The 20,052-nt window shown below is 51.5% G+C and overlaps 3 protein-coding genes across 4 annotated transcripts; all 3 read left to right on the top strand.

Annotated features, from left to right (window-relative positions):
- The first annotated feature begins 1,281 nt into the window (after nucleotides 1–1,281).
- NAGLU (N-acetyl-alpha-glucosaminidase) lies at nucleotides 1,282–9,441 on the top strand. The gene is given in 9 exon segments (XM_036755610.1): nucleotides 1,282–1,417; nucleotides 1,420–1,663; nucleotides 1,739–1,886; nucleotides 2,854–3,000; nucleotides 3,092–3,177; nucleotides 5,478–5,647; nucleotides 5,650–5,715; nucleotides 8,167–8,234; nucleotides 8,236–9,441. Coding segments are annotated over 9 exon segments (2,208 nt in total). The 3' UTR covers nucleotides 9,379–9,441.
- A 778-nt stretch (nucleotides 9,442–10,219) lies between these two features.
- Nucleotides 10,220–12,631, top strand: HSD17B1 (hydroxysteroid 17-beta dehydrogenase 1). The gene is made up of 6 exons (XM_036753673.1): nucleotides 10,220–10,316; nucleotides 10,450–10,617; nucleotides 11,008–11,187; nucleotides 11,301–11,394; nucleotides 11,808–11,985; nucleotides 12,146–12,631. The coding sequence occupies exons 1-6, from the start codon at nucleotides 10,220–10,222 to the stop codon at nucleotides 12,335–12,337; spliced, it is 909 nt and encodes a 302-aa protein (XP_036609568.1). The 3' UTR covers nucleotides 12,338–12,631.
- A 2,516-nt stretch (nucleotides 12,632–15,147) lies between these two features.
- On the top strand, nucleotides 15,148–19,641 carry COASY (Coenzyme A synthase). 2 transcript variants are annotated; one of them, XM_036757423.1, is made up of 10 exons: nucleotides 15,148–15,314; nucleotides 15,819–16,574; nucleotides 17,050–17,207; nucleotides 17,565–17,696; nucleotides 17,902–18,091; nucleotides 18,187–18,251; nucleotides 18,510–18,594; nucleotides 18,788–18,885; nucleotides 18,985–19,131; nucleotides 19,229–19,641. In XM_036757423.1, exons 2-10 carry the CDS (start codon nucleotides 15,875–15,877, stop codon nucleotides 19,274–19,276), a joined length of 1,623 nt encoding a protein of 540 aa, XP_036613318.1. In that variant the 5' UTR covers nucleotides 15,148–15,314; nucleotides 15,819–15,874; the 3' UTR covers nucleotides 19,277–19,641. The 2 variants fall into 2 exon arrangements, with proteins under 2 accessions (XP_036613318.1, XP_036613317.1); XM_036757422.1 differs by having other exon boundaries at nucleotides 17,050–17,264.
- Nucleotides 19,642–20,052: the final 411 nt, after the last annotated feature.

Below are 20,052 nucleotides of genomic sequence, written 5' to 3'. Positions count from 1 at the left end.
CAGCTGCTAAAGTGATTTTCCTAAAACACAGGTCCACCCCCCCCCAATAAACTTCAGGGCCTCCTTATCTCTCCAGGAGCAAATACAAAATGTTGTTTGGCATTCAAAGCCCTTCCTACCTATCCACTTTTCTTACACTTTACCAACACATACTCAACCATCCAGTGACAGCTGTTCCAGGAACAAGATACTCTCTCCTCTGAACATTCTCTCTGCCTGGTGTTCCCTCTCCCTCCTCCAATCAGATTGTGACCTACCTGACTTCCTTTAAGCCTCAACTAAATCCCCCCTTTTAGACGAAGCCTTCCCCAACCTCTTTTAATTCCAATGCCTCCTCTCTGGTGTTTCCTATTTGTCTAGTATGTATCTTGTTTGATGTCCTCTGCACACACCTCCCCCCTCCCCCCCTTAGATTGTGAGCACCTTGAGGGCAGGGACCATCTTATGTCTTTCTTTGTATCCCCTATGCTTAGCCTATCGCCTGGCATCTAGGGTTTCCTCCAGAGTCTGCCTTCTGCCTCTAGCAGCTTTGCAATTGCCGGAGAGAGCTTAGAGGACTTTGACAGGCCAAGGGGGACTGCCTTGTCTCTTTATCTTAAAAGGAAGAGGATTCCCTTTTGACCTATTGGGAATGTCTAGAAAATAAGGATACATTTCTTCATTTGTAACTATGTACTAGTAAGTATCCCATTTTTCTGTGTCCAGCCTTTCTTTATGGCATAATTGTTGCCAACTGAATAATGACAAGACATATATCCAACGACTTCTGCCAACGTGTCACACTTCGAGAGAATGAACATCAGTTTCCTCGCTCTGCATTGATGTCTGTGGTTATTGGAATTACCTAGTACCTCAGGCCGATTTTGTCACGGGAGACTGAGGCTGATTGCGGTTAAATGACTTGACCAGGGTTGCAAAGCTTAATAAAGCGTCTGAGGCAGGATTCGAACTTCGGTGTTTCTGACCCCCACATCCTCGGTTCCATCTACTTCACTGCGCTCCCTTATAGGTGCACTAGGCGAAGCAAAATTTGCTAAGTGTAAAGGAGATGCAGCTCTAAGAGACGCCTGCAGCGAGGTTTAAGTAGCATAAGACCCAGCAGCCAGAGCCTCAAGTGACTCACTGGTGGGTCATTTAACACCTTGGAGGACACGTGCACGGACTGGCGGCTGCTCATTGGGCAGCAGCGGCACCTCCCCCTCTAGAGGCTTAGGCGATTGGTCGAGGAACTTAAAAGTCGGGCCATGGGAGCCTACGGCGCGGAAAATGAGACCTACGACGATGGCTACGGCAGTGGTGGCCGTTGTGGCCTGTCTGCTAGTGAGCTGGGCGGTGGCCGACATGGTGGGGGACGAGGCCCGCGAGGCAGCGGCTGTGCAGGGTTTGCTGTCGCGGCTGCTGGGGCCCCGGGCGGCCGGGGGTTCTCGGTGGCGGTGGAGCGCTCCCTGGCGCCGGCCCCAGGCGAGGACACGTTCCGCCTGAGCGGGGGCGGCGGGAGACCCGTGCAGGTGGCCGGCTCCAGCGGCGTGGCGGCCGCGGCCGGGCTGCACCGCTACCTGCGCGACTTCTGCGGCTGCCACGTGGCCTGGTCGGGCGCGCAGCTCCGCCTGCCCGAGCCGCTGCCCGCCGTGCCCGAGCCGCTCACAGAGACCACGCCCAATAGGTAACGGGGTGAGGGGCGGGGGGAGCGGGGGAGGAGGGAGAGCCTGGGCGGAGGCTCATCCCTCGCTCCGTGCAGGTACCGCTATTACCAGAACGTGTGCACGCAGAGCTACTCCTTCGTGTGGTGGGGCTGGGAGCGCTGGGAGCGCGAGATCGACTGGATGGCCCTGAACGGCATCAACCTGGCGCTGGCCGCCGTCGGGCAGGAGGCCGTCTGGCGGAGGGTGGGTCCGGCCGGCGCAGAGACGGGGACGGAGCTTCGCCCAGCGCCCTCTGGCCCTGCTCCCCGACCCCTCCTCCTCCGCCCTCCCTCCTTTCTTCTTTCTCCCTCCCTCCTTTCTTCGTTCTCCCTCCCTCCTTTCTTCTTTCTCCCTCCCTTGATCTCTCCCTCTTCTTTTCCTCCTCCTCCTCCCTCTCTCCCTCCCTCATTCTCTTCCTTCCTTTCTCCTCTCCCTCTTTCTCTTCTCTTTTCCTCTTCCTCCTTTTCTCCTTCACTCTTTCTTCTCTTTTCTCCTCCATCACCCCTGTCCCTCTTCCTTCCTTACTCTCCTCTTTCTTCTTGTACCTCCTTCCCTCTCTCCTCATCTTCTTCCTCCCCCTGTCCTTTTTCCTTTCTCTTTCTCTCTTAATTCCTCTCCTTCTGTCTCCTTTCCTTTTCCACTTCCTTTCTCCTTCCCTCCCTCTCAAGCTCACTTCTCTTTCCTTTTTCTCTACCTGCGTCTCTCCCTCTCCCTCTCTCAACCCTCCCCTACCCTCTCTCTCTTTCCTTCCTTCTCTCCTCCCCCCCCCTTTTGCACCCTTTCCCTCACTTTCTCCCCTTTTCTTCCTCCTTTCCCTTCCATGGGCCTCAGTTTCTTTCTCTGCAAAAAGGAAAGGTTGGACTAGAATGTTCCCTTCCAACCCCATCATTCCATGAGTCTAATTCTAATTTGGCCTGGTTGATCCCTTACTTATCTGAATTTATGTTGGGAGGGGCCAAGTGAGAGGCATTCTGGTATATTTGGAAAAGTACTAGACTAGGAGTCAGAAGATTCCCCACCAGACTCAGGCCTCAGTTTTCTTCTTAGTCACATGGGGATAATACTACCTGCCCTGTCTTAATCTCATAGAACTATGAGGATGAAATGAAATATGTATTGAGGTGACTTCATAAACTGAACAAGAAGTTCTTGTTATCTCTCTTTTCCCCAGGTGTACTTGACTTTGGGCCTGAATGAGACAGAGATAGATGAGTACTCCACTGGCCCAGCCTTCCTGGCATGGGGGCGCATGGGCAACCTGCACACCTGGGGTGGCCCCCTACCTTCCTCCTGGCACCTTAAGCAATCTTACCTGCAGGTAACATGGGAGTGGAGAGGAGGCTTTCCTGGGCTGAGTGAAGGGGTTACAGATGATCCTGATGCAACTGTTACTCCTTTTTCCTCCCCAGTACCGGATTCTGGAGAGGATGAGATCTTTTGGGATGAAGCCAGTGCTCCCTGCATTTTCTGGACATGTCCCCAAGGCATTTATTAGGTGAGTTTACTAAGTGAGCACAAGACAGGACCATAGATGGCTCCGTATGATTCAAAAGCCCTATCTGGGAGAGGCAGTAAAAGACACGCTAAATCTGGTGTCAGATGAACTGGGTTTGAATCCTGATCATCTATGTGATCTTGGGCAAGTCCCTTAATCTTTCTACCTCTCATTTCCCTTCTATACAATCTGATGTTAGACTAGACAGCCTGTAAGGGCCATCCCTTCCAATGCTCAACTCATGATCTTACAAACCCCTCTTCAGAGTGTGTGGGATACAAGATTGTGAAAGCTTCCCATGAATAAATCAGGCAAGGTAATACTCAAATAGTACAACTTTAGTTGGGATGTAGACCTCACTAGGCCTAAGTTTCGTTTTCCTGTATGATTTTGGGGAAATCAGGTGGTCTCCCCCTTTCCCCCTCCCCTAGCCTACTCCCATGCCATCATCTTAACATTGAAATTTCCCTATAAGGTAATTCTGTAGTTTCTATGCTAGTATTGGGTAAACTTATTCTGGGATAGATTGTGAGGCCACCTGTCCCAGCAAATAGGGACAGGAGTCCAGCCTCTAGGGGTGGAATTTCTTAGAATTGTTTGTACAAGGTTATATATCCCCTTGCTTGTCTTCTCCCCCTTGCCTCTCTGCACTACCATCCCACCCTGGTAGTGGGAGATGCCCAATTCTCTCGAGACTTGATCAAATAAAGCTTCTGTTTTGTTTCTACCTTGAGAAAACCGAGACACCTCTGTTTTTGTTTATTTTGAGCCTGTGGTTTGTCCCACACAGGAGGACAAGACATTCCACTGGCTTTTTGTAGGAAAAGTGTAACATGATAGAAAAAAGAGGAAACCCTAGGTTTGGTTCCCAGATTAGACACTTGTTAGTCACCTTGGCCCAGGCACAAGTCACTTCCTCTCTCTTTATAATCTGTAAGATGGTAGAAAATAAGATGTGTATCGTTTCCAGCAATGTTCATAGATTTGGAACTGGAAGGGACTTGAGAGGTCACCTCTCCAGCTTGAGACCTTTCTTGACCGCCTCCATGCCCTCCAGCCAGCTGCTAGTACCTTCCCACCAAGGTGGCCCGGTGTCTGCCTTGTGTGTCTGTACCTGAATGTAAGTGCGTTGTGTCTCCTCTGTTTGGATGTCAGCTCCTCAGAGGCAGGCATGCTTCACTTGTCTTTGTATCTGCCCATCTATCATGGAGCAGATGCTTAAGAAATGTTTGTGGCCTGATTAAACTGATAAAGCAAGTTCAGTTATAAAAACGTTCTTACCACACCAATCCCAAGAGGCAGATAGGATAAGTATTATCATCCCCATTTTACCAATGAAGAAACTGAGACTGAGAGGTTAAAAGTGATTTATCAAGGTCACACTGCTAGTAAGTGGTACTAGGAGCTGACGTTTTTGTAGCTTTTGCAGGTTAGCAGAACACTTTCCATCCATTTTTTCACTAAGGATCCTTGATCCTTAGCCAGGCTAAGTGCCACAGTTATTGTCATCCCCATTTTACAGGTGATTGTGCCTGCCCACGGTCACTTAGTAAGTGCCTGCAGCAGGATCTGGACCCTGACTCCAAGTCCTTCCTTTAGACCCAGGAACCCTCCCAAGAAACTCGTAAGAAACCCTTGTTCCAGAGGACAGACACTCATGGGATGGCTTGCCTTGAGCCTCTCCCCAGAATCCCTGCCTTTGCTCTTCTCTCCTTGCCTCCCACTAAGTATCATATGGTTCTAGCTGTGAACTGGTGACCTCATTAAAAAGTTATTTTCTCAACACTGTTCCACAAAATAATGATTACCTTACTTGGGGTTCTTAACATGGGGTCTGTGACTTGTGGGTTTTGTTTTTAATATTTTGTTAATTGTGTTTTCATAGAATTGGTAACCGTATGTATTTTACTTTATGCATTTGAAAAGATTATTCTAAGGCTAGCTCTATAGGCTACACCAGATTGCCACAGGAGGTCTAAGGCACAAAAAGGTTACAAACCATTACTATTCTGATGGTTACTCCCTGCAGGAGGAGATACTTTGACACAAAAAAACAGCCAGTGTGTTGAGGTGTAGTGAAGGTGTTAAAAGGGACAACCCCTTCCCCTCCTCACCCACCTTCTTTCCCAGGAGGATCACTTGAATCTCTAGAGTCCCTTTTGTAGGGTCTCTGTGTGGGGATGGGAGGTTCCCTGGTCACCTTTTCTCTCCTTCATCAATATGATCCTGCCTCTCTGGTCTCTCCCACCACCTCTCTTCCACCATTCTCCCTCTACCAGTGTCTTTTCCTTCCCTTCCAGGGTGTTCCCTCAGGCCAATGTCACCAATCTGGGCGTGTGGGGCCACTTCAGCTGTTCTTACTCCTGCTCCTACCTCTTGGCCCCAGAAGACCCCTTGTTCCCAGTGGTGGGGAGCCTCTTCCTGAGGGAGCTGACTCAGGAGTTTGGCACTGACCACATCTATAGTGCTGACACCCTTCCTCTGAGCCAGCCTACCTGGCTGCTGCCACAGCTGCAGTCTATGAGGCTGTGATTGCAGGTGAGGAGGGCAAGGTGCTGAGGGGAGCTGAGGGAGGAGAACACAAAGGGCCAAACATCCCGGGATCAGACGGAGAAGTGGGATGGGGATGTGAGGGGAGTGTCGGCCAAGGAAATAAGAGGTTTGGGGAAAGTGTGTGGGGTGTCAGGAGGGTGGTGGTGAGCATAAGCCTGCTCTTAGTGACTGTGAACCAGTCTCACCTCAGATCCTTACTAGCTGAGTGACCCTGGGCAAACCACTTAAATCTCTCTGAGACTCAATTTTTTTCATCTCTAAAATGGACATGATAATAGTACCTAGTGCCCTGAGTCACTGTGAGGACCAAATGGAGTCACGTATGTCAAATGCTTTGCAAAGCTTCAAGCCCTTTATAAATGTGAGCTGCTAATGTAGTCCCCGCTCAAACCCTGGCCCAGAGTTCACAGATTCACTATAAAATGTCAAAATCAGAATGGGCTTGATGCCTTCTGCCTCCAACACTTACTGTTTGTGTGACCTTGGGCAGGTCACGTTGGTCTCTCAGAGGAGCCACCATCTCCTGTGTCCCAAGTGCAGGACTCAGACTAAGGGGCCTCTGAGGTCCCTCCAGCTCTGATTTCCTAGTCTCATTTTCCATATGGGGAAGTGACTTCTGAGGTCCCACACTTACCAAGTGACAAGGCTCAGGCTGGAGCTCAGGTCTCCTGACTCCCTCTCTTCACTGTCTTTGCCCTTCCCTTGGAATGACTTTGTTCCCTCCCAGACAATCCTTTCTCTCTCCACTGTCCATTGTTCCTGTTCACCTCAGGGAGGCATCAGCCTCTCCTGCTAATGGCTGCTTTCTTCCTGCTTACAAACCATCCAGGAGCCCTCACTCTTCCCCAGCCCTGATAACTCTCCTCCCTCTCTTGTGTCTGCTGTGGCTGAGCTCAGTGAGAAGCAGCCTGAGGTAAGTGCCTCTGCTTGCCTCTTCTCCTCTCTCTGCAGTCTAGCTTCTAACCTTATCCTTCAGCTGAAACTGCTCTCTTAGCGTCACCAATGACCTCGAAATTGCTAGATCTCATGGTGTCTCCTCCATCCTCATCCCTGCTGACCCTCTGCAGCCTTTTACACTTTCATCCACTCTCTTCTCTGGACACTCCCTCTCTCTAGGTTTCTGTGACACTGCTCCTCCTCTTACCTGGCTGGTTGCTCCTCAGTCTCCTTTAGTGGGCCTTTGTCCAAGTCTCACCCACTAACCCTGGGTGTCCCACAGGCCTCTGTCCTGGCCCCTCTTTTCTTTTCCCTCTATACTGATTTCACTTGGTGATCTCATCCATCCCCATGGATTCAGCTACCGTCTGCTCCCTATTGATCATTCTCAGATCTGTGTATCCTGCCCTAACTTCTCTGCTGACCTCCAGTCTCCCATGTCCAACTGCCACACAGCCCACAAATGTCTCAAATGCAATATGTCCAAAGCTGAGCTCCTTGTTGTTCCTTCCCAAACCCTCCCATCTTCCTAACTTCCCTATTACTTTCAAGGGCACTACCATCCCAGGCCTATAATTTCAGTGTAGTCCTCAACTCCCCACTTTCAAATGTCAAAATCCTGTCACATTATAACATCTCTATATACAAGGCCTTCTCTCCTCTGACACTGCCACTGCCCTGAGCCTTCACACTTGGACTATTTCAGCAGCCTGCTGGTGGTCAGCTGGCCTTCAGTGCCTTCCCCTCCTGCGTTCAGCTGCCAGACTGACCTTCTTACCGTCCAAGTCTGACCATGTTAACCTCTCATTCAGTCAGTGCCAGTGGTGCTCCTCACCTCCAGAATCAAATCTATTTGGTACTCTCCTTACTTCCTATCTCCCTCCAGCCCCTTTCTAGCCTATTACACGTCCCTCCATACCATTTACTCTGCAATCCAGTGACACTGACCTTCCTCCTACTTCTTGAACAAGATCCTCTGCTGACTCTGTGCTGTACCTTCCTGCCTGAAATTTTCTCCCTTTTTTCTGTCCCTTCCTGGCTTCCAGCTGATATCCTACTTTCTACTCTCCTGAATTCCCTTCATATTAGTGCCTTCCCTCAGCTGATTATCTCCAGCGTGTCCTGTCTACATCTTGGTTGTCCATAGTTATTTGTACACTGTCTCTCCTGGTAGACTGTGAGCTTCTTGAGAACAAGGACTCTTTTTTCCCTTTAGGTGTATCTCCAGTACTTAGCACAGACCCTTGCACACAGTAGGTACTTCATAAATGCTTGCTGACTGTCTAGGTACAGGGATCCCAAGATTCCTAGAGTTGGAGGTAATGAGACAAAAGTGGGGCTTGGGTGTGTATTGATTCAGTGTAGGATGGGTCTTAGAGGGTCCAGGGTTGAAGGTTGTGAGACTAACTTCTTTTCTAGGCTTGGGGTTCCCTTTGGGAGAGACCCACGAGTTTTCTTCCTCTCACTAGCAACCTCTTCTACCGCCCCTTATTTCTACAGTGCATGTTGATGCTGTGTGGCTTCTCCAGGGCTGGCTATTTCAACACCAGCCCAACTTCTGGAAACCGCCCTCAGGTGAAGGCTGTGCTGAAGGCTGTGCCCCTTGGCTGCCTTCTCATCTTGGATCTATATGCTGAGTCCCAGCCTGTCTACTCCCGCACTGACTCCTTTTATGGCCAGCCATTCATCTGGTGCATGCTGCACAATTTTGGGGGAAACCATGGGCTTTTTGGGGCATTGGATGCCGTGAACAGGGGACCCTCAACTGCCCGTCTCTTTCCCAATTCCACCTTTGGGGGTACAGGCATGGTCCCAGAAGGCATCAACCAGAATGAAGTAGTTTATGCCTTGATGGCTGAGCTGGGTTGGCGGAAGGACCCCTTGCCTGACTTAGGGGCTTGGGTAGCAGGCTTTGCAGCCCAGCGGTATGGGACTCCTGACTCCCATGCAGAAGCTGCCTGGAGGCTGCTGCTACAAAGTGTCTACAACTGTTCTGGTGATTTGTGTACTGGCCACAACCGTAGCCCATTGGTGAAACAACCATCCCTTTACCTGGACTTCTCTGTCTGGTATAACAGGAGTGATGTGTTTGAGGCCTGGAGGTTGTTGCTGGAAGCAGCCCCAGTGCTGGCAAGCAGCCCTGCCTTCCGCTATGACCTGCTGGATGTCATGAGGCAGGTGGCCCAGGAGTTGGTGAGCCTGTAGTATTGGGAGCTCAGGACAGCATTTGAGGCAGGAGCAGTGCCAGCCTTGCTCACTGCTGGTGGCCTGCTGGTCTTTGACCTACTGCCCTCCCTGGATGAGCTGCTGGCCAGTGATGAGAGGTTCCTTCTAGGTGGCTGGCTGGAGCAGGCCCAGAAAATGGCAGTCAGTGAGGCTGAGGCCTGGCATTATGAGCGGAATGCCCTCTACCAGGTGACCCTGTGGGGGCCCGCAGGGAACATCCTCAACTATGCCAACAAGCAACTGGCAGGACTGGTGGCTGGCTACTATGCTCCCCGATGGAAGCTCTTTGTGGAGATGCTGGTGAAGAGCCTGGTTGAGGGCGCCCCCTTTCACCAGAGCCAGTTTGAGAATGAAGCCTTGCTGTTGGGGCAGAACTTTGTCTTGGGTGGGGAGAAGTTCCCCATCCAACCTCAGGGTGACACTGTGGACTTAGCCAAGAAGTTTTTTCTCAAATATTACCCAAGGTGTCAAGCAAGAGCTGTGTGACTTACCCCCTCACCTGTACCACCTGAGACCTCCAGTAGCTCCTTGTACTTTTAAGCTCCCTCCTAGGATCCTAAACCCTATCAGTGGCCTAACTTGGTACCCCTGGGAGGGGACAGGTTATAAAACCATGCACAATTCTTGGAGATTGTCTCTCTCCCTTGCTTACAACTAGGCTCTGTCTGGTCCCTAGAGTCAGGAACTGGACTGGGCTCACTGAAGACACCCTTTTACTATGGTGAGGGAAGAGGAGGGAAGATCTAGGATAGAAAGTGGGTCCCATGAGTTGAGGATAATGGAGCAGGCTATCCATTGCTATTCTCTCCTCTCCTCCAGAACTGGAAATTAAACTATTGTTTTCTGTCTTAAGAAATCAATAAATCACTACTTCAGAATGTCTGTCTAGGCTTGTCCTCAGAGGAGCCAAGCAGCAATGTGTAAAGATAGAATAATAAAGGGGATATGACCGGCAAAGTCCATCCACTTCCTCCCCTCCACCCAGCTTGGAAAGCAGCTAGATTTGGCTCCAGGCTTCTGTCTTTTGCCTCAGTTTCCCCCACCCAGCTTTCAGAAATGGTGAGACTTTTGCCTGTGATGCCTGCCAATAGATTAGGCTCAAGGAGAAAAGGGGGAAAGTATGAATAAAGGGGCAGTGAAAGCTCACTGGCCTTGAGATAATGAAGTAGACACAACAAAGGAGGCTGGGGGCTTAAGAAAAAGGAGGTGCCCTTGGGGCTCAAGGGCTAGGCCTCTGCATCCTCGCCCTATGCCTCTAATTCCTTCCAACCACCCCTTTGCCTGTCTCCCAGATCTGTCTCTTCGTGGTCTCTCTGTCCTTTTTCCTATGGAGCGGAAGGTAGTTCTCATCACGGGGTGTTCCTCAGGAATTGGTCTGCATCTGGCACTTCGCCTGGCGGCTGATCCTTCAGGCAGCTTCAAAGGTGGGAAGAGAGCAGGGGCCCAAGGCCAGCTGTGGAGGTGGGGGAGGGGTCCCTGGTTTCAGGTGAGGAGGAAAGGGAGGATTTGTTTCCTCCAGGGATGTCCTAATTCCAAGCAATCCATGCTCCCACTCAGTGTACGCCACTTTACGGGACCTCGGGTCTCAGGGACCTCTGTGGGAGGGCGCACGGGCTCGAGGCTGCCCTCCAGGCTCCTTGGAGACCCTACAGCTCGATGTGACCGACTCCAGCTCTGTGGCAGCTGCCCGAGACCACGTGACTGAGGGTCGCGTGGACATCCTGGGTGAGATTACCTGGACTACTTAGGTCCCCTTCCCTCCACAGGTAGAGGAGGTGTAGGTTCCCCCTCCTAGGACCATTCCTTGACCTTCTTTCCTAGCCACTAAGAAGTTGGAGGTGCTTGGGGATCCGGGTAAACTTTGGAGCTTCCATTATCTTGTCTGATCTCAACTTTGTTCTGTCCCACTTCTAAATACTTAAAAAAAAAAAAGCGTTCTGAACACTGTTGTTGAATAGTGTTGTCTGCCTGAATGAAACTGAGCTGAAAAGCTTGGAAATCTGAGGGTGCCGAAGCCCGGTTGGATTGGGGAAGTTTGACCCGGGAAGTTTTCGACCCACTTGGGGAGGAGGGGAAGCAGTAGGGTCGGGACGAGGCATGGGCTCCTCTCTTCAGTATGTAATGCCGGTCGTGGCCTGCTCGGACCCCTGGAGGCCCAAGCGGGAGAGGCTGTGGGCTCCGTGCTGGACGTGAACGTGGCGGGGACAGTCCGTACGCTCCAGGCTTTCCTTCCGGATATGAAGCGACGCCGCGCGGGCCGGGTGCTTGTCACCGGGAGCGTGGGCGGGCTGATGGGTGAGTTGGGAGAGGGCAGGTGTTGATTTGCGGGCACTGATCGGGCGTGGGGCTCGGGCCATCCCAGTTTTAGCTCAGTCACTTTCCCTCTTGTTCTCTCCTGGCCCTCAAAGGCTTACCCTTTAATGCAGTTTACTGCGCTAGCAAGTTTGCGCTGGAGGGTCTGTGTGAGAGTCTGGCTGTGCTGCTGCTACCCTTCGGGGTCCAGTGAGTAACTAGGATACCCAGGGGCACCCCAATTCCCCCCCCTCAGCCCCAGGAGTCCTGTCCCACTAGAAACTCTGCTTAAGACTGCGCCCCTTCTCCCACTTCCCCTTGCTACAAGTGTAGAGTGGGAGTAACTCCGGATCCAGCATCAGAGGCCTTGGATTCTGCCACTTCCTAGCTACGCATCAATTTCTTGGGGCTCAGTTTCCTCAAATGCAAAACAAAAAAGTTGCGTCTCTAAGGTCCCTTCCAGCACAAACATTCTATTATTTACGGATGCACTTAGGCACCTAGTCATCGCCTAATTCTGGAGGGGGCTGGTAAGGTGAGGGGAGGGTGCTGGGGCATAGGAGGCCAGAAGGTGGAACAAGGATGAAGGCCCCTATCCCCAGTCGCTGTTTCTGCGCTCCCAGCATCAGCCTTATAGAGTGCGGCCCCGTACGCACAGCTTTCCAGGAGAAGCTGGAGGGAGGTCCTGCCGGAGTACTGGGAAGCGCCGACCTGGAGACTCGGGCTCTCTTTTCCCGCTATCAGCGCCACTGTGAGCGGGTCTTCCGCGACGAGGCACAGGACCCGGAGGACGTGGTGGAGGTGGGGTGTAGCGGAGACTCATTACTCTCCGGGAGGTGGGGCACCAGGAGGATCTGAGGATGCCCAGAAACAGATACCCGGGGCGTGAGGGGAAGGCGACAGGGCCTGGGGTCTTGTCGGCAGTTCTGCCTCAGGTTTTCTTTTTCCTTTCCCACGTCAGGTGTTCCTCCGAGCGCTTGGGGCCCCTCGCCCTGTCCTGCGCTATTTCAGCACTGAGAGCTTCCTGCCTCTGGCTGGGCTCCGACTCTGCGATCCTGGCGGCTCTCAATACGTAGATGCCATGCACCGCGCGGTCTTCTCCGAGCCCGAGGAAGGGGAGGCTGGGGCCGAAGGCCTCGAGATCCCGAATTAGAAGCGCCCTTCTTTTATACCCTCAATAAAGTACCTGCCCATATCGCCTAATCAGTGACTGGTTACTTTTTTGCGACACAAGTTTTCCAAAGAGAAACAGAGGTGGGAGCTCGTAGGCTGTTTGCCTTCTTCAGATGGCAAAAGAAATATTGGAAAATTAGAATTTTGGGGGTGTATTGGGGAAAAAAACCTTTTGATTGGCTAACAGGTTAGATCAGGTTTTACTACTTATTGACTCTGTCAGTGTGTGGCTTAAGACAAGTCATTTCTGTTTTTCCTATGTAAAATTAATTCATTCATCAAATAAGCATTTTTGAAGTGCCTACTGTATCTAAGTCCCTGTGCAAAAACTAGGAAATTGGACTAGGTGGTATAGATCGGCAGTGTCAAACAGTGGGGTGGGGGGGGCACTGAATTTGGCCTTAAACCAGATTAAAATGTAATTTGTAAATTGGAAATATTTAATAAAATAATAATACAACATAGGTAATGTTAATGTGGTTTTCTAAGTTAATATGCAGCCAGAAGGATCCTTATGTAAGGTTTAATGGCTCCATTTCTTTTTGAATCTGACACCAGGTACAGATGATTCCTTCCAGCACTAACAATACTTGGTTTTAAGTCACTTAAGGACACCAGCTTTGGTTATTGAACCTGTGTGAGCCCCAATATTCTCATGTGAAGAGTGGAGAAACCAGCCCTGCCTATCTCACTGGCTCTTTCGAATCACTGAGATAATAGGTGTAAATGAGATATTAAAAGTGTAGAGCCCCAGCAATCATTACCAGGAAAGGAGAGGGGACAAGCACTGACTAGAGCCAATCCATCCAGTTCTCATTCTCCACCCTCCCCACCACTCCCTGCCCAGCTGCTGGAGGAGGGCCCCTCTAATCCCCTACCACAGCTTTCTTCCCAGAAATGCTGTTTGGGCAAGCTTGGGAGGCAAGCTACATGTAACCCCAAGAAGACATCTATCTGGCTGGCTGCCTACCTACTCTGTAGAGCAAAGTCAAAGAGAAAGTCAGGGTTTTCCCTGGGCACATGCTCTTCCATTCAAGGCAGATGGCTGAATAGGGGAGAACTACTGATATTTGGTAATGGACTTTGACCCCTGGAACCAGAGCCTACATCTGAGAAAGGGGCTACAAAAGGTAAGTGTATGCTGCCCCTTAAGGGACAAAAGAGAAAGGACAAGATCCCAGGGAAAGGAAAGGGAGTGTGACCCTTGGGTGGGGATAAGGTATAAAACCAGTGACCAGCAGAGAGAGAGGGGCAAAAGGCATGGATTTAAGGAGGAGAAAAGAAATGGGAAAACAGGACGGAGAAAGCAGCAAGGTGAGCAGAAGACTAAGAAGCAGAGTGAAAAGACGACAGGGACAGAAGTAAGGCCGCTGGTGGGCTTGAAGCTAGAACAGCTTGGTCCTCATGGGACTGATCCTGTTTCTTCTCAGGATTCTGCTACTCCTGCTCCTTCAAACTTCTTTCTTCATCCTGGGGCTTGCTCAGGTCCAGACATGTTCCAATAAACCAGTCCAGGACCCTGAAATCATACCGAAGGGCAAGGCTGGTCATTATCCCCATGGCCTGGGGTGCTGGGTTGTGCCCACTGCAAGGATTCTCCAACCCTTGGAGAGGGGGCCATTGACTTGGATTGTGTCCCACTAGGCAACCCACTCAGTAAGCATCTATAAAGCACTTGGCAGGCACTGAGAACAGAAAGACAAAATGGCCTCAAGGAGCTTATATTCTATGGGGCAGACATATACGTATATAAAATGCAACATATGTGTGTGTGCATATGTATACACCCCCTCAGAGGGCAACTACTACTTACTGGGTTAGAGGGTACCTTGTAGGTCCAGGATTTTACCACTAACCAGCTGGCAGGAGGCCAGCAGACATATTTAGCTCAAAGCAAAGGCATTCAGTAAGATGGCACGGCAAGGGCAGAAGCTACAAAACAAGTCCCACAAATCCTGAGACACTCTCTCACAAACATACATAACAGAGGTGGGAAGAATGGGCTTCATTTAAGAGTACAATGGTAGTAAGGCATGTACATGAGGCCGAGCTCAGAACTCTGATACCCGAAAGGCTTCGATGTTTATTATAGGGGACTCAGGAACCTTACCCCTGAGGACAGCAGCATCTGATGGGGGGAGGCGATTGCTTAAATGAGTTTGTGGGTCTGCTCCTCTGCAGAGGAACTTCGGAGTCCATAGCTAGAGGCTCGGGTTAGGGTTAACATCTCTTCACTTTACATCTCTTTGGAGAGCATCTCTGCTCCCCAGGGGGCCTGGAATTCTTTCCAAGTGACTCTTCAACTACTGAATGGCTGGTGCATCTACTGGTTTTAAGTTATCAATACACCTACTCTGAGTTGTATTCACTCGAATCGCGTGACCTTCAGGGAGAAGCTATATAAAGTTGGCTTTATTTATAAATCTTCTATAGTTAATTTTCAGCTCAACCAATGGTTGACCAATGGCTGGCCCCTTGGTTTCCAAAGGTCCAAAGGGTAGTAACATCTTACTGACACCTCATCATCCGTCTTTGTCAGCTGGGGGAAACAAAATATTCCCTTTACGTATGTGTGGTATTGGACAAGATGGCCTCAGAGGTCCCTTCCAGCTCTAGACCTGTGATTCTGTGACTCACTTCTCCTCTCAAAGGTTCTTCTGCCTAGGGTGCAAAATGACCGGGTCCAATCAGTCGCCCATATGCCCCTCCAGGCCTGACAAATCGCCGGACTCGATCCGCCTCCGCCCCCTGGGTGCCTTCACTTCCCACGTGATCGCCCCGCCCTCTCCCACATCTCGCGAGATTCTCACTCTCCGGGCCCAGGACAGCCAGGATTTCTCCGAGCCCAGAACCGGGAGCTACCTGATCCGGGAGAGGAGCACTTCCGGGTGGACCCTGGGGAGCGGCGGTAGCTGCAGCGGTGTCGGGAGAGGGAGCGGCCCGAGGCTGGGGGCCCCGTGAGTACCGGAGAATTAAACCTGGGCCCGGAGCCACTAACAAACCCGACCCGTCACTGCCAGCAGGTGGCTCCGCCCCTTGGAGACAAGCCCCGCCCCTTGGAGACAGCTCGCCTTTTCCACGTTTTTCCTCTCCTCTAGGAAACAAGGGGAGACAAGGGTTCCAACTCCTGGGTTTCCTGCGTCGCGGTTCGGCTCCAGAGCCAATCCCTTCTTCTAGTCCATCACTGCAACGTTATTTTTCCCTCTAAGACTTCCCCCTTCCCCATTAAACAAATCTGATCGCGCATGCGCGAGTGTCCCACTGGGCGTCAGGATTCTAGGTCGCTCGTCGTAGAAGCCTACGCATGTGCAGGCAATCCTAATGAGGTTGGGGAGGTTTAGAGGGGTCTGTCGTAGAATCCTGGGCGTGCTCGACAACACCCCCTAGGAGCCATTCACGGATTACCAGTGCTGTGCACTCACATCCCCATCCCCGAGCCTCTCATGTGTATCCTCCCACAGGTGTCATCGAGGGGAACCATTAGTGACTTGAACAGTGGTGGTGACTTGTGGTCAGCATGTCTGCCTTCCGATCAGGCCTCTTGGTGTTGACATCCCCATTGGCAGCCCTGGCCCCACGCCTGGCACCCATTCTGACCTCTGCAGCTCGGTTAGTGGAGCAGACCCTGTACGTCCACCTGCAGCCTGGCCTCAGCCTGGGTGGGCCGGCCCAGCCCCACTCCAGCCACGTGCAGGCCACTGTGGAGGTCATCAATCTCATCACCGGCCTCTATGCTGGTGCTGATGCTTACAGGCACCTGGACATCCGAATCTTGCTGACCAACATCCGTACCAAGAACCCAACCCCACCACCTGCACTTGGCTCTGTGCAAAACCTAGCCCATCCCCCTGAAGTGGTGCTGACAGACTTCCAGACCCTTGATGGGGGCCAGTACAACCCAGTTAAGCAACAGCTAGAACGATATGCCACCAGCTGTTATAGCTGCTGCCCTCAGCTGGCCTCTGTGTTGCTCTACCCAGAGTATGATCCAGGAGATACCTCCACAGACCCATCAGTGGTGTCCTCTTCCTCTGCTCTTTGGTCAGCCTCCTCTATGCCTAGATCTCCCAAACACCTCCTGCAAGGCTACAACCATGTGGTAGTAGGGGGAACATTTGACCATCTGCACAATGCCCACAAGTTGCTGCTTACGGTTGCCTGCCTCCTAGCCCAGAAGAGGCTCCTGGTTGGAGTAGCAGACAAAGACTTGTTGGAAAGTGAGTAGATGAGTTCTGAGGTTGACTCGGGGTGGTTGGCGGAGCAGGGCAAGATAGACTCTAAAGTTCAAGTCTTGGGAGTGACCTTTGGATATGTGCACTTTATTCTCTTGCCCCCTTTGGAATTGAAATGTGGGTGGTATGTTCCAAGGCCCTGTTAAGCTGAGCTTCAAAGGTCATATCTCTGTCTTTTAAACTCCTCTAGGTCTCCTCTATCATGATCTCCCCCTTCCTAGTTGGCAGGTTTCCTGCTCAGTGTAGCTTCCTCCATTAGTAATCATTGTTCCTTCCTCCACAGCCTGCTTGAATGCTACTTTTCTCAATCAGCCCCAACAAAAATCAAGATCTAGGTACCCTCTCTCCCAATCATAACCACCTTCTTTCCATTTTTGTTCCTCTCCAGTACCCCCTCTCCCATCAATGTACCTTCTTTTGCCTCCCTTCTTGCTCCATTTTCTCTCACTTCTTTCCTTAGATAAAGTGCTCCGGGAGTTACTCCAACCATATGAAGATAGAGTGAAACATCTGAGTGAGTTCCTGGTGGACATGAAGCCATCCCTGGTCTTTGATATAGTCCCCCTCCTAGATCCCTATGGTCCAGCTGGCACTGATCCTTCCTTGGAGTGCTTGGTGGTTAGCGAGGAGACTTACCGTGGGGGGTTGGCTGTCAACTGCCGACGCCTTGAGAATGTAACTCCCATGGGAAAATGGGCAGAGGGAGTGGCTGGGGATAGGAGGGTGGGTGTATCTGTGTCGGAGTGGGCTCTCCAAAGAATTAGGGGAGGAGTGATACTTTAGGAAGATACTGGGAGTGAAACAGAAAAGCTTTCAGCTCACATGCCAATTCCTGGGTTGGCTACGGTTGGGTCTTTAATTTCACCCTTTGAGTGGTTTGTGTGGCTTAAAAATGAGTCCTGGGGGTTCAAGGCAGAGCTCTGTTATCTCCATTTTAAAAATATCACCCCTTATTGCCTTTACCTCTTGCCACAGGGTATAGAAGAGCTAGCTTTGTATCAGATTTTGCTGCTGAAGAATCCAGACCACAGTGAGAGTGAGGAAGACAAAGTTAGCTCTTCCAGCTTCCGTCAGCGATTGCTGGGAACCCTCCTTCAACCCCCCAGTGTAATTATCTTCCACTTCCAGGGGTTAAAAGTGCTGGCTCCCCCTGAAATGGGGAGTACTAGCTCTTATTGGGAAAATACCCATATGGGGGGGGGCCTACATACACACACAGGGGCCCAAGTGGTTATCTTGATCTCAGTTTTCTAATCTTCCCCTAGATGACCCCTCCATCCTTGGCTCTTTCTACTTTTTCTCCTTTTGGCAGAAGAGACCAGACCTCCCCTCTAATGTCTATGTAGTGGGGCTAACAGGGCTGAGTGGCTCAGGCAAGAGTTCAGTGGCCCTGTTACTGCAAGACCTGGGGGCAAAGGTCATTGATAGTGACCAGCTGGGACATCGGGCCTATGCACCTGATGGCCCTGCCTACCAAACTGTGATAGAGGCCTTTGGAACTGGTATGTCTTGTAGGGAAAGGTGAGGTGGTTGGAGGGGCTGAGTGTGCAGAAACACCACACTTCTTTCACTGAGGTTCTTATTTCTGGCATCCCAGATATTCTCTGTGAAGATGGCACCATCAACAGAAAGATTCTAAGCAGTCGAGTGTTTGGGAACAAGGTGAGTACACTAATCTCTAAAGAGGTATGTGGCTCACACGTATTTCCCTATTTCCCATGCATCCTTGGCTCAAAGCCATTTCTCTTTCCCTTACCCCTGGAGTTTTCCGTCTTTTATTGGTAAGGGAAGTCTTTTAGTCATCTTGTAGCTCCCCACCATTTCCTTGCACCGTGTAGCTGCAAATCTAATAGCAGCTGGTTTCATCACAGGGGTAGGACTATTGAATTACATCTTTCCTGGTCCTCTCTTTGCTACTAGAAACAGCTGAAGAAACTCACAGACATTGTGTGGCCAGTCATTGCCAAGATGTGCCAAGAGGAGATCAACAAAGCTACAGCTGAGGGTGAGCGTGAAGGACGAGAGCTTCAAAGGGCTGGTAGGAAAGTTCTTCCCTTGTCCCCCTCCCCTCCCCACACCTCCATTCCAGGGCCAGGGTATCCTACCCAGCTGCCGGGCAAGCACATCCTAGGGGATCTCTGATCCAGGGCAAGTGGCTGGGATGAAAGATCAGTGGAATGACTGGGGTCCACCTGCAGGGAAGACCGTATGTGTGATTGATGCAGCCTTGCTGCTGGAAGCCGGCTGGAACAACATGGTCCATGAGGTGTGGACAGTCATTGTCCCAGAGAAAGAGGTAACTGGACTGCTCCTCTCTCCTCTCTCCTCTCCTCAGCCCCCACTCTGGGCTCCTGAATGGTTCCTGCATCATGTTACTGGGACATGTGTCTTCCAGGCATTAAAACGCATCATGGAGCGTGATGGTGTGAGTGAAGCCGCTGCCCAGAGCCGCCTACAGAACCAAATGAGCAATCAGCAGCGTGTGGACCAGAGCCATGTGGTGTTGAGTACACTCTGGGAGCCACATGTTACCCGAAGACAGGTGAGGGGATTGAATGGGAATCTGAGGGGAGGAATGAGCAGCCCCAGTGAGCTCCCTTTGACTAATATGCCTTCCTTCCCACTGTTTTCCCCTGAAGGTGGAAAAAGCCTGGACTCTTCTGCAGGAGCGAATCAAGAGCCAGTAATTCACTCGTGGAGGTTTCTCAATCTGATCCTTGATTAATGATGATTGAATAACGTGGTGGGAGAGGCCGCACAGGGCAGGTCCCGCCCTCCGGGGGGGGCGGGGAGGGCTCCTGGGGTATTATTCCCCAGGGGCTGCGCCCTGATAGACGCAGTGCTGAGCTGCTCAGGCTGCGGTGCGGTGGGGCAGATTGGAGGCCGGGTTGGAGGCACGGGCGGCCCACAGAACCCCAGCACCCACGGCCGGGCAGGAGGAAGGGCACAGCCGACCCCTCTGCTCTCCCTGCTTGGGGTGTCTGGGGCCCCACGGCTGGCTGGGACCAAGGGTGAAGACACGGAACTAATTAAAGTCGAATTTTCCTGTATGGCCCTGGCTTACTGTGCTCCTTGCTTCCTGGGAAGGTGGCTGGGTGAGCCACACGTAGAGGTCCCAGCCCAAGTCGTGGCTGAGGTCAAGGGACTGGGAGGCTGCAAGGTCCCGCTGCTTGACCATAACCAGCCAGCTTGCGGGCCGCGATAACCCGGCCCAACAACGCCTGTGGGGCATTGTGGGAATTTTAGTCACTGAGCAGCCAGGAGGGAAGGTTTCCTCGTTTACGTTATGTAAAGCTTGCGCGTGAGCCAATGACCACGCCAGAAAGTCCCCCGCCCCGCCCCCTTTATTTTATTAATGTGGACTACTTGATCTTCAGAAAATATTGACTTAGGGGAGTGAGTGCCGTAAGAAGGAGGGAGGGGGGCGAGGAGGAGAACGCCGTTACTGCTCGATACTGGAATT

Source organism: Trichosurus vulpecula, chromosome 4 (genome assembly GCF_011100635.1).
Source record: "Trichosurus vulpecula isolate mTriVul1 chromosome 4, mTriVul1.pri, whole genome shotgun sequence".
Classification (NCBI taxonomy): Eukaryota; Metazoa; Chordata; class Mammalia; order Diprotodontia; family Phalangeridae; genus Trichosurus; species Trichosurus vulpecula.
This window is presented reverse-complemented; position numbering and strand designations above follow the sequence as displayed.

Bases quoted from the DNA above. Each gene is read 5' to 3' on its own strand.
- HSD17B1 (XM_036753673.1), top strand. From the start codon at position 10,220: ATGGAGCGGAAGGTAGTTCTCATCACGGGGTGTTCCTCAGGAATTGGT. The intron at 10,317-10,449 runs GTGGGAAGAGAG...GCTCCCACTCAG, and splicing joins TCCTTCAGGCAGCTTCAAAG to TGTACGCCACTTTACGGGAC. The intron at 11,188-11,300 runs GTGAGTTGGGAG...TGGCCCTCAAAG, and splicing joins GAGCGTGGGCGGGCTGATGG to GCTTACCCTTTAATGCAGTT.
- COASY (XM_036757422.1), top strand. From the start codon at position 15,875: ATGTCTGCCTTCCGATCAGGCCTCTTGGTGTTGACATCCCCATTGGCA. The intron at 17,265-17,564 runs GTAACTCCCATG...CTCTTGCCACAG, and splicing joins ACTGCCGACGCCTTGAGAAT to GGTATAGAAGAGCTAGCTTT. The intron at 19,132-19,228 runs GTGAGGGGATTG...TTTCCCCTGAAG, and splicing joins CACATGTTACCCGAAGACAG to GTGGAAAAAGCCTGGACTCT.